General features: G+C 41.1%; 1 protein-coding gene across 2 annotated transcripts in view; it reads left to right on the top strand.

The window, feature by feature from the left end:
• LOC137437821 (transcription factor EC) overlaps window positions 1-12,599 on the top strand; it is a 244,658-nt gene extending 232,059 nt beyond the window's left edge. For both annotated transcript variants that reach the window (XM_078766816.1, XM_068132476.2), the window contains 4 exons: window positions 9,084-9,140; window positions 9,280-9,355; window positions 10,715-10,862; window positions 11,849-12,599. In XM_078766816.1, coding sequence (XP_078622942.1) covers window positions 9,084-9,140; window positions 9,280-9,355; window positions 10,715-10,862; window positions 11,849-12,280 — 713 coding nt within the window. In that variant the 3' untranslated portion in view covers window positions 12,281-12,599. The remainder of the gene's footprint in view (window positions 1-9,083; window positions 9,141-9,279; window positions 9,356-10,714; window positions 10,863-11,848) is intronic.
• The last annotated feature ends 1,186 nt before the right edge of the window (window positions 12,600-13,785 follow it).

Raw genomic sequence — 13,785 nt, 5'->3', positions numbered from 1 at the left:
CTCTTCCCTTGTAAGAAATGGTGTATTCTCATCATAATACTTAACATTCATCTCTCTTATTAATCTTGTGAAGTAATTCATTTTTGGTTCTAATTTAAAAGAGTTATACATATTTTTATATTTTTTATCACCATTAATTAAAAGATAATCACAGAATAAACATTGTTTATGGGCTTTTGACTCTGTATTTAATCCCACTCTATCACAAGCCGGACAATTCTCTAATTTATCATATGGAGAATCAGGGAATTCAAGAGGCTCAATATCTGGTATGTAGTTTGGATTTATCATATTTATATAGTAAAAGATTACGTAAACTAAAAATCATCTTCACTATAATCGGTGCTTTCATAATCATAATCATCTGTAAAACTACTTTCATAGCTATCGTTAGAACACAAACTCTCAGTATCATATCTGTCTTGCGAAGACAAAGTCTCACTACCACTATCATCACTTTTAAAATCAACAAAATCCTCACTTGAATAATTACTCATATTTAATTAGAAGAAAAAAACATTACCGTCTATATCCATATACTTTTTTTCATTAACAAATTCGACTACAACATTTTTTATGTTAAAGGTAATTTTAAAATGGTTCCTAACTACTATTGAGTGAAATGACATTTCTCCTGTTATATTAACATCTTTCATTTCATCAACATTGACATCTTTGGGGCTATTAAAGAATATAGAAATTTCACCGTGTTTAGAGCTAATAGTTGTACACCGCACCTTTCCTATGCCATCTCGAGGCATTGCAAATCGTCATTGCTGGGCACCGAAGGGGGCTCGGCAGTGATGCACGCTGAAAGGGAGTACTCAGTTTTCACTCTGGTTGTTTGTTTTCTTTCTTGTTTTCTTTATTGCTTTCTTGTTTGTTTGTCCGGGCGATATCTCAGCCATCCTTTGAGCTAGGAAGCTGAAATTTCGGCACAATAGTGAGCAAGTCCTTTGTCAAAACCGTATTTTTTGTTTTTTGATTAATCAATTAATGGAGGAGTTATTTAATTATTAGGGATTAATTAAGTACTTATTTAATTTATCAAATTTCCTTTCTCTTCTGACCATTAACTCAGGCACCTTTTGAGTTAGGAAGCTGATATTTGGACATGCAAATGACCAGGTGATGTGGCTATCAAGGATATTTTTGATTTATTGATTAATCAATTAATCGATTAATTATTTAATTATTCGATTAATTACTAAAAAGAATAAAATAATTCAGTCACAGATTCTGATGAAATGGTGGTGTTACTTGAGGTGCCCCGGCAATGCCACGCTGTAGGATATTTAATTATTTGGCATGGGGGCGGTGTACTTTGAATGTATCTGTACTTGTTTTATCTTCCTTTTCGGTCGCTTCAGTAAAAAGAGTTTTCTTTTTTGATACTTGTGTTTCATTACCTCTAGTTTATTGTAAATCTCCATAAATAGTGGTAAAACTTTTGTTATAATCTTACTATAATTCACCAAATGTCCGTCCATCTGTGTCTGTCTGTTCGAAGGTACCGTAAAAACTGCTTAACCGATTGCAAAGATATTTTGGGTGGATAATCCTGGGATCTCCAGGAGTAAAATAGGCTACTTAGTTGTCCCAATTTCAGCTTTAGTCTCCAGCATTCTCAGGTTTGGACTCCCGCATAACATTCGCGTTCGCATAACGTTCATTGTTCTCATTGTGACGATGTTGTTTTCCTGGGTGTGCGCACAAACGGCTGCACCAATCGCTGCACAGCTGCACCTATCACGACCAGGACACGGGTTGAATCCCTGCCTGAGAGAATTCTAACCCATTTCAACTGAAGGAAACATGTATTGGGAGTACATATGACATAGCGATTGTGAACACGATTATCGATCACGATTATCGATCACGATTAATGACCACGATCATCACGATCATAGTGTATCGATAACTGTGGGACATTTGGTGAATTATAGTAAGATACTGTTTAGATTTTGATGATTTGCGTGTGATATGATTTAACAGATGTTTATATGAATCGTTTAAAATAAAAAAAGCCTTCAATTTCTGAATTCATTTTGTGCATTCATTTTGCACAAAATGCATTCTGAAAATGAATGCACTTTTCATTTGGGCTTCCCAATTGAAGCCCCGCCCATAGGGCGGGTACCATTGCTTGACAAACAAACAAACGATAGGCAAACGGTAGGTACAAACGGCTGCACCGATCGCTGCACGGCTGCACCGATCGCTGTACGGTGACCTCGGACAAAGACCTTTTATAAGGGACATGGGTTGAATCCCTGCTTAAGAGAATTCCACCCCCTCGCCGCCATCACGGCCGTCTCTCCAACTTACAATCCCACGAGATATGTGGAAAGGACGATCCAAAACCAATACAAACATCATTAAACATCATTCATATAGAAACATCATTAAAAGTAAATAATGACCTCGGAAAAAGTTCAAAGACATTTAATCTCTACATGAGAGAATACCACATAGCTATTTGGGCAGTGAATACGCTAACAGATCGCTGTCTCCATCGATCTTACCAAGGCTGTAACACCTATTGGCTCAAAATCCTTTTAACTGTTCATTTGGTAGTTTTTACAATGAAGGAAACATTAAATGTTGTTAAAACTTTGTTTTGTGATTAATTGGAGTTATGTTGTTTGGAATGAAAAAAGATATCGAGTTCAAGTGAATGACGACATGCCGTGATGGTTTCTACTTTCTGAACGTGAACTTCGCGGATCGCCATATGCAGATTCGCCACGGACCCACGATCGTGTTTCTATACGTGAACGTACCCGTTTGTTTGCGAACGGGTACGTTTTTCATGGAAGTCCTTCACGAACTTGCTGTCCATGTCAGACGTGCGACTGAAGGTGCTACAGGAATGTGGAATTTATTGGTTTCATGCTTTAGCATTCGCCGTATCTGCATTGCCTGTTTGCTTCTGGCCTGCCACCCGTGCGAAGCATGGGTATCTCCCTAGTTACTTTAATTGACGACTTCCCAAAGACAGAGAATGCTCTTCCTTTAAAAGGTATTGAGTAGCTCATATTATCCTTCATAATAGGTTTAATCCAAAAGTTATTGAAATCATCTTTGTTCAATTTTACATCAGTGCAATATATTTCAGTATCTTTTTTAAATGAGGAGATTGATTGAAATTTGTCTTTTGTGTTTTGAAACATTGTATTTATTAGACAAAAAAGTGATCGTCAAGAGATTGGGGGGAAAATAATTTACTATAATCTCAAAATGGTATGTGGTTCGGGAGGGGCTCAGACGAGGTCATTAAGAGAAGTTTATCATTTCATATCAGCTCAACCGCGATACCTAAACCGAGAGTTAAATTCTATTATAACATTTGTCAATATTCTAGATGGTGATTGTTCTTCTAAGAGAATTAAGTTATTACCTAAAAATGAAACACAAATATTTGTTTGGTCTCTGAGTATAATGAAAAATGGGGGGAGTTAATAAGTTAAATGCAGGGATAAAAAGGGTGTAATCTTTCAAGCCTGGCATGCCTGGCACTTCAAGCCACGGGCAAGGTTTTGGGAAAGTGGGCGGGCCTTAGTAAAAAGTGGGCGGGGCTTAGGAGGGAGGAAAAAAAAGGGGGTGTAATTTTTCAAGATTTTTTTTTTTTTTTTGTATACTGAATCGAGGCTCGTGAAAGAGCTAACATTTACTTCACAAACAAATCAACCAGACAAACAAAATATATAAAAAGCGGGAGCGGAAAACAAGATGGGGAGAGAAGGTGAAGCACACAAACACAACATTTGAGAGCAGGGAGATGTGTGGAAGGGAGAGGGCTTGGGGGGAGGAGGCATGGGAAGGGGGGGGGGGTGGAGGGAGAAGTATAAAACACAAGGACACCAATGACTTCCAGGACAGAAGTTGGTATTTCAAAAAAGTGGATTTGGGGTGAAATTAGCGGGGGTAGAAAAGATCAAGGTTTTGGATGGGGGATAGGTGGTTTGAGTCAATAAGTTTCTATACTTTTCCCCATTGACTTTAATGTTAAATTTGAGGTGAGCTAGAACCTATGAGTAATAGTTAGGTTGATTGAGGATTTAATATTTGTAAATAGGTTGTCCCAAAAGAGGGTGAAATCTGGTTGAAAATCCAGAGTTATGAAGTTTTTTTGAGCGCTTTCCCCATTGACTTCAATTTTAAATTCTACGTGTTTTAGTAGTTGGTAAATTAGCTTCGTAAAAAGTGGACGCAATTTTTTGAGAGAAAAAGGGGTGTAATTTTACGAGAGAGGGGGTGTGAGTCAATAAGTTTTTCCCTTTTTTCCCATTGACTTCAATGTTAAATTTATTGTGCCTCAGAACCCCCATTTTCCCCCTACTATTAACAACTGAATTTAAAACATTGAAATAATTATATTTCCCATATATTATTTCATATAATGTACATTTTCAGACAGTTTTTATTCAATTCTTCGTGCTCTTGTTCAATAAGGTGTTTTTCTAAGAAATGTTTTAATACGTTTCTTTCCTCTTGAAGAGTCTCACTTGACGAGATATTATGGATAATATATGGTTTGAACCGGCTGGCTTGGCAAGTGCTAGTACCATATATTTAATATATCCACAAATATGATGGAATTTATAATCACTCTCCCCCTGCCGTTGAAACATGGACACACCATTACACACTCTTTTCTCTAACCACACCACACACCTTCCAAATCGTAGAAAGTCCATCGATGGAGTTTTGTTTCCTCACACACAGTATTGGTGTCTCCACTACCCCAGGATTTGTTAAAGATTGAAACTAGGCCAATACCAATTGACCCCCTCCACCTGCCCCCCATAATTATTCAGCTCAACACCAACCCACCTCCACCCCTTCTCCACCAGGTGTCAATGTTTTTGTTTATACCTGTATGTTTAGTTGTTTTGGAGACTTAGGCCGAGAAAAAATATATTTCCGGTCTCTGGTCAGCGCGCGCATAGATTTTGACCCTGCGCGTCAAGTTTTTTTTTCAAATTTCCAACGGTACCTACAACAGCGTGCGCCTGTTGCCGGGCCGGCGCGCTATCGGGAAATACGGGTCTGTGAGGATCGCCATTGGTATCGACGTTCGCGCACGGTTCTCCCCGACAAAACTACCTTTTGTTTGTCCAAATCCGATCAGCCGTTCCAAAGATATGTAGTGTTGTGTACCGTGCCTTCATGAATCCAATCGGCTGGATATTGTCATTGAAACGAAGACGTTCTTTGTCGGGTTCGTGTGAAGCAACCAGAAGGCCTAGAGAGCTGCGGGTGGTCTCGTTAGTTAGGCCGGGATCTTATCTCGTTTGTCATGTGGTTGTAAGTGTCTGTGATAATCTGGTGGACTGAGAGAAGAGATCGTGGGAGACCATCGGCCTGTTAGACCAATTGCGCATGCGCAGTGTTGATGCGATCGACGCATTGGAATGTTTAACGGTACGGCGAGGCGATCTAGAGAACGAAATGGCAGTCTATAATATGCTTGAAGAACTTAATGATTTTCAGAATAAATACATTTCAAAATAACTTTAGCTTGTGTTCATTATTTACAAAAAGGCCTACTAGTCCCATTGGCTGTCTTTAATTTCTCTCTGGACGGCGCCACGGCAGATGAGGAGGACCGGACCGCCAGGCATGAGGACACAAAAAAGAACACCTTTATATGTGCAATCCATGCTTTTCAAAAAAAAACAAAAAAAAACCCCCACATCGCCGCATCAATTCTGGAACTTTGGTCTGACCAGAGACCAGCAATATATTTTTTTCGGCCTATATACAACTGTGAAAATACTTCCCAAACTTTCATCCTGAAAAAAATTATGATTATTAAAAGTAAAACATTGAAAAGATAACTGAAAGGATAAAATTTGGCACATATTTACAAATAAAATATTAATCTGTGGGATTGGTACCTTTGTATTTGTACGTATGTCCTAGTTCTTCCCAACCCTCCATCCCTCTCTCTTTCTCTCCATGCCTCAAACCTCCTCCTCTTCCCCAAATTAATTGCTCCGAACCTCCTCCTACCCCAACCACCTTCCTTGTCCTATGTGTATGTAATTAAAACATATTTCACAACAACACCAAACTCATTTGTCCCCTTTCCCCCCTCTTGTGTAATCATCTCTTTGTTTGGGTTCAGATCCATTCTTCCCCTCTGGTGATTCTATATGGCAGCTCACCACAATATATGGCCATATACCACAGTTAGCTGTAAAATTCTCATTGGCAATTGATGCTTTGTACACCCAATGGTCAGTTTGCTATGAGGAGGAATTAATGAAATAGAATGGTTAACGTGCTGTTCGCCTGTTTGTTGGCCCAGGACTGTAGTTTCCTTATGAATGTGACGTCATATGCCATTGAACGCAAACCTCCAGGGGGCATTGACGCTTTGGTCCAATGTCGACCTGAAACAATAATGGCAGAAGATGGTGAAACACTTTCAGTAAAAGGATGTTGAATAAAATTGTGCCTCCGGATTTGAAAAGCAAAATGAGATCACTCACGGAAAGTTTTAATTTTGTTTTTTTTGTAAAAACACGGCAAAGGCATTTGTGAGTGATTGTCTCGAGAAACCATCTCCTTAAATAATAAGCAGGTTGCCATTAGGAATTTGAACAACAAACAGGTGAGCGTCTTTCAGAAACATTCACTGTAGCTCCTTCAATTTATAACCCCCAATTTATTTGGAGCGGATGAACAATTCGTTGTGCTTTATCGGACTGGTCTACACAGGGTGGTCCACATTCCATGCATATGGAGATTGTGTTTTCACCCTGTCTGTTTGTCTGTTTGTGAACAAGATACCTCAAAATGTTGTGGACGGATACGAACGAAATTTGGTGCAGAGGTTGGTTGTGTGACGTGGATGGAATTATTCGATTTTGGTGAAGACCCAGATCTTAGAATTCCTTAAGTGATTCTTCACCATTGAGAGATCGGGCAAAAACCGAGATATAGCAAGATATTTCAAAAAGTTGTGGACGTCGCATGACAAAACTTGGTGGATGAGTTGGTTAGGTGACAAGAACTAGCCGATTAGATTATGGTTCAGGTCCGAATCCAGACCCGGCCTATCAGTGGGATACAAAACGTAACCTGTTCAGTGTTCAGTGTGGCGGAGGTATGCCCTCTACCGAGTGCCCTTCTCGTTTAATATTTGAGTTCCCCAACAAGGAACCTCAATGCAGGAGGAGGCCATTCAGGTCATCAAGCCAAATGCAATGTTTTCCAGCTTCTGGTTGTTTGGCCAAGCTCTATCCTTTTCAGAATTCTGAGCATCAAGAAAAGAATCAGCAAGTGCCATTTTAAAGTACGAGTACACCCGCAGACTCCGGGGAGATGCAGGAAGGGTCATTCCTCTTTGGGGTATATAGATGACAGTTGATCTATGGCGGGTCTCAAGAACATTGGGTGTGTGTTCATTTCCCAAGTTTCTTGTGAAGAGATTGCGAAGTGGTTTAAGCATTCGAGCAAGCACTCAATTCAAAGCCGTTAAGGAACGGCTGGCTTGGCAAGTGCTAGCTAGCTGCTTGGTAAAGGAGCACAACCCGAGCTTCTCCCTTTCAGTTTCATATGAAACAGCAGGAGCGAGTTTCAAAAGTTTGCTATGAAAAATGCCACTGTAGCAGCAGAAAGGGCCATGATATTAACCCAAAATTTGTGAGGTATATAGAGTACAGTAGATCTTCGCTCAGTTCTGTAAGTAAACCTTACTTCACGGATGTCGGGATTCCTCCAAATTTCTTCATTTAGTGTTATAAAGAGCATTAGCGACTGGTCAAAAAGTTAAGCAAACGTGTTTGTGGTTTATAAATTTTTTACTTCCTGTAGAAGCCGTTGCTCCCACAGAAACACCATTATAACTATAAGCTATTTATACACGTTATCACTGCAGGAAAAACCCCTTGGGGAAGTGGAACATTATTAGTATTAATATTGTTTTGTCACATTAACAATACTAGGACGTGCCCGTACGTGGGTGCCCGTTCCTTGGTGCGGCCCAGCATCTAGTCGAGACCCAGTCACCCAGGCCGATTACCCATTCCGACCCCAAATTCCTCATCGACGATAACTAAACAATATATTATATGAATCGCACCGTACATACCTCCTTCTAGATCTTGTTCTTGTCTTGATATACTCACTCAGGCTCACTCTATCACGACTGAGTCCTCCCAGCTCCTCCAAATGGCGCCCGCTACGCCTCGAATTCACATCGGCCACGCCTACGCAACAACGTGTTCTGTGATTGGCTGGCCTACCCCGCAACCTGTTCTGTGATTAGTTTGGTAAATAAATCGCCATAGCTCGGTAACTACTTCTCCGATTAATATGAAACCTTGAAAAGGCACATCCTCAGGTCCCCAGCAATATACCTGGCAAGTTTCAAGTATATCGGACCCGTGGTTGTCGAGAAACAGCGGTCACAGACAAACACACAGACACACACACATACACACACACATACACAGAGATTACTGGAATTATAGATAGATGTGATTTAACAATTTAACAATCACATTAACAATATGTGATTATCATTAATTTTGTTATTAAAAGAGTCTTTGGAAAAACCCCATGATAAATCTTCTTTGGAAATATGCCACGATAAAGCTAATTTAACATTTATATACACCTCAACACACAACCCATTGACGGCAATGGCGGGCAAACTCGCTCGGGGGGAGGGGGAGGGGGGAGAAACCCCCCTTGGGGAGGGGGGCAGTTGAATGCACTACAACCTTCATTATGTCACCCTTCGTCATCCTGTCAAGTTTGGTTGAGATTGGATAAGTAACGACAGAATGTATTGGCGTCAAAAATTCATCAGACAGACGGACAGACACAAATGGTGTATTTTAGTATGATGATTTGGTATGACTCAGTTCCAACCCCCGACCTCCCAGACTCAGAGCGGACACTCGGAACATTACGCCATCGAGTCGGTTTCAGTTGATATTCTTTTGCAAGTCTCTTTAACAGAAGTCTGTGTTTGGAGGTGGACAATGTGGTTAACGGTCACTGATGGGAGAAGTATGAGGCAGCAGTTTGTTTTTAAAGAGGTGTCATTTACCTTTGTTTTTCAGATAACGATGTCCGAACAATGGTCAAAGAGCGGCAAAAGAAAGACAACCACAACCTGAGTAAGACACGATTAGTCATAACGAGTGTTCATTTTGTTTCATCATTTTTTGTGATTTGTTTTTTTCCAATGCAAAACTTTTGATGTTGATTGTTTACAAAGTTTGCTCCAACTTCCCCTTAATGCCTGTTTCTTGGCAGTTGAGCGTCGGCGGAGGTTCAACATTAATGATCGCATTAAGGAACTGGGGACACTGATTCCCAAGTCCAGTGATCCGTAAGTCCTTTTGACAAAGCAGTCTGACTGTCAATTTACAGGGAATTAAATATCTTAAGCCTGTTTTCCTTTCTGCAGTTGCATCAGTAAATCCTACACGGAAAGCTTTTGGCCACCATCATGCACAGATCAAGGACATTGCTGTGGGATATTGCTACATACTGCTTGCGTTTAGGTTTCCTCCCGGCCCACAGTAAAGATGTAACACTTGCTCAATGTAGTTTATGGATGAACAGGAACACGACTAGTGCATGAATATGTCTGCAATGCAGTAGAGGAGTTTTTCTTTCAGCAGGCATTCTCAAACTTTTGGTGTATCTCTTCAGTTGTCAAGACTAAAATTATATCCTTGATATACAGGGTGTTTCAAGAAGATTGATACAACTTTGACTTCCTGCCATTTCTTTGTTTTTTTGACCGATACCATTTTCCTATTCAGGGTTTGGTGTTGTTATCGTGGTATTTCTTCCCTGGGATTTCTATCTCCATAGCTCAACTATGCCATTGACAGTGGAGCAGAAGACAAAAGTGGTTTGCTCTGTGGTATGAGACTAAATCAACAAGCATAACAACATTTTCTGGGGGGCAGAACCATCCGAGGAGATCACTGAGAGGTACCTGAAATGGCCTAAGGTCACATGCTTCTGTCAGATGGGGAATGCTAGGGCCTTACTGGTTTGAGAATGACAACAGCAGGATGGTGACGATCAACGGTGTGCGCTACCGGCCATGCTCCAGAAGTTCCAAAATTATCTTGCCCAAAAGGTCACCCCAAACCAGCTCAGCATGACCTGGTTTATGTAGGATGCGGCACCCCCGCATACAGCTGGTCACACCATCACTTTCCTGCAGCAGCTCTTCAGAAACCGCCTCATTGCCCTGGGTACCGCTCTGTCTACGTCAACCACCCTACCACACTGGATGATCTGAAGCAGGAGGTGTCAGACTACCTCCAGGCAGTGCCCACATGAGACCTACAGGAAAGTTGGACAGAACATTGGAGTCAGGATCAATGCCTGTCTGAACCGCGCAGGGGCACACATCGAGAACGTCAATTACAGGATTTTGCGTAAATGCCAATTTCAGAGCTTGGGCTCTCACTAACTCGAGCAGTGATTTTACTGCAATAACAATCGGTGATAGAAAATACCATGTCTTAAGCTTTCAATAAATGTTTGGTTCATGTTCCTGAGGTTTCTGTTTCTTTTTAAATAAACGTTTAAAGTTGTATCACTCTTTTTGAAACACCCTGTACAAGTACCTGTCGATGATATACTGTAAGGAGATAGCTATGCTCCTACTAATTTGCAGGTATTGAGGGTAAAGGATCTGAGAGTCATTCCGATGCTGTGCGTGCAGGGATATGCGCTGGAACAAAGGGACAATCCTCAAGGCGTCGGTTGACTACATCCGCAAAATGCAGCGTGAACATCAGCGGGCAAGGGAAGTCGAGGTTCGCCAGCGACGCCTTGAGCTTGCTAACCGCAGTCTCATCATAAGAGTTCAGGTAGATTTGGTACATCCTGCTCTAATTGAGTTGAGTCCACCTACTGCATGTCGTTCAGCTTCGCACCACCTCAAAACGTTTCCAATATACAATACAAGTTAGCCACACAAGCTGATGGTCAGCAGCATATTTATCTGCATGAGGTTGCGATAGGCTGGTGGATTTAAAAGGGGTGATGAGCAAGGAGCTAATCTTCAATCGTGTGAATTAAAACGTCGCATGATATCACTCATGCCTTCTTACATTAAAAAAAACATTGCTTTATTCTCTCCAAACCCCCATTCTACCATCACCAAATAGCACATGAATAAACTATTTTTACCTGCGACGTATTGCAGGTGTACAAGACTTTCATGCGATTGTTGCCTCCACCACCAGAGGGGGATGGAGGTTGTGGTTTCACCCTGTCTGTTTGTTCGTCTGGCTGTTTGTGAACAGGATATCTCAAAGGGTCGTGGACGGATTCGGATGAAACTTGGTGGACATGTTGATTGTGTGACATGGACAAATCGATTCGATTTTGGTGAAGATGTGGATCTGGATACAACAATTATTTATTTTTTAAAGCAATTCTTCACCATTGAATGATGGGGTCAAAACAACACACAACATGATACTGTATTTCAAAAAGTTGTGGACGATTTATGACTAGACTTATGAGTTGTTAGGCGACAAGAACAAGCCAATTAGATTGTGGTTCAGGTCCGAATCCAGATATGACCCATCGGTGGGATGCAAAGCGTAAACGGTTGAGCCTGACAGTGGTATACTCTCTACCAAGTGCCATTTGTCGTTGTTGCTGTTCTTGTTCTTGTTGAGGTCGACTCTTGAAATGTTTCCCAATCGTGCTGGGTTTTCTATGCTTTTAAGAGTGCTTTAAATGCCGGTTTCCCAATCGGACCGTTAACGGATGTGTATCGTGCTCTGTGACCTTAGGCCATTGCAAGTATCGTGCTCTGTCCGACGTCTTTTTTGTTTGTTTGCAGGAGCTTGAGATGCAGGCCCGAGCCCATGGACTTCCGATTACATCCTCAAGCATATTGAGTACTGCAGAATGCTCCAGTCCATTGATCAAACGAGAACCCAACATCAACTACCGATCTTTGCCGTTATGTCCTGCTGATACAAGCCGTGTAACCATATTGGATCTCAATAGTGGCACACTTGGTTACTCTGATAACCAAGGTCTCCAGGCTGAGACGCAGGGCCATTACTTGGACTGTGGTGCAGTTCCAGGAACCACACTGTCTGTGGGCCCCCCTTCCCCATTTGGTAATGGACTACGTCTCCGAGACTTTTTGCTTGATGAAGGCCTCTCACCAGTGGATTTGACAGATCCTCTACTCTCCTCCGTGTCTCCGACAGCTTCTAAGAGCAGCACCTTCAGCGAAGAGGATGAGGACAAGGAGGGCATATAAGTTTCATTTGTATTGTCTTGACTCCTTCATGTGGTCCGAGTACGATGATTTATCCCAGCCAATCGACTTCCTCTCTGCTGTTCCTTCATTACCATCGGCACATGTCGTCTTAACATTCCAGGCTTATGGATTGCCAAAGAAACCACTGCTCATTGGGATTTTGCAAATATAAGCTTCTTATTCTGTAATTTTGAAGTTTATCCACCAAACAATTGTCTTTTCATCGTCTTTTACGACACCCTTTTGGATACAGTACTCTGTTTGCACCTGGTTTTCTGAAAGTTTTGAAAACAATGTAAATAAACCATATTTTAATGAATATATTGATGTTCACTCAATTTATTACTTGCAAAATTGAAGATTTTTCAAGTATATTGGTAGGTTGGCTTTGCTATTCTGTCTGTTTGTTTGTTACCCACCGACAGGTCACAATTCGAAACCGATCATCATGAAACTCTACCAAGCTGCAGAGGTAGTCACAACTGAGAAGCCGATTGATTTTGAGGTCAAAGGTCATCTTGAGGTCAAACTTCAAAAATCATCAATTTTCATCTGAAAAATCGTCAATTTTCATCCGATTGACTTGTAACTTAAACAGCAATTGCATAGTGCTTCAATTAATTGGGAAAGCAACTCTTTTTGAGGTAAAAATGTCGAAGGTCAACTCAAGGTCAAACTACTAAAATCATCAATTTTCATCAGAAAAATAATCAATTTTCATCCGATTGACCTGAGCTTTGATTAAGATTGTCAATTTTAATCCTAATGATATGGACAATTTGATGTATCCATGGCAACATATTTTGGACAGGTGGAGTGGGATGGATTTTGCAAGTATAATGCTCTGCACGACGCCTTTATTGTAATTGTTAAGCTTCAAGTTTTTATTTCTTCTGAAAGGCATTTTAGCATTTAAAAAAAGGAAACAAAGCAATTGAATGCTTTCCATTATTAAGTGAACTCAACTTTCAAAATAGGAAAGAATACTTGTTGGCTTGGATGAAAGCCTGGTGTTGGCTTAACGGTTAGGGTGCCGGCTTGGGATCCTAGGATCCTGGGTTCTGAATCCCGGTCGATCGCTGAATTAACACCAGGAGGGTTGACTCAGCCTGTCATCCTTCCGAAGTCGGTAAATTGAGTACCAGCTTGCTGGGATGAATGATCACGGTGTGTACCCCGATTTAGAATAGGTACACCCTATCCCTGCGCATCGTAAGAGGCGACTAAGGGTTGGCGTCAGGAAGGGCATCCAGCCATAAAAACATTGCCTCAAACAGGGAACCATGATTGCCATGGGACCCGCAAGGCTAACCCCCGCTCTAGCGGGGAAAATGGCCTTAATACGATCATTCATTCATTCATACTTGTTACTTGTCTCTGTGAAGGCTTGTGTCAGTCTAAGAAACTGAATGATGGGCTAAAGCTTGAAACATTAGCTGCACCTCACTTCCCATATCAGTGAACATGCTCTTATCAACTTTTAGTTGACGTTTAGTTGGTAAGAT

Source organism: Myxine glutinosa, chromosome 12, assembly GCF_964187855.1.
Source record: "Myxine glutinosa chromosome 12, kmMyxGlut1.1, whole genome shotgun sequence".
Taxonomy (NCBI): Eukaryota; Metazoa; Chordata; class Myxini; order Myxiniformes; family Myxinidae; genus Myxine; species Myxine glutinosa.
This window is presented reverse-complemented; position numbering and strand designations above follow the sequence as displayed.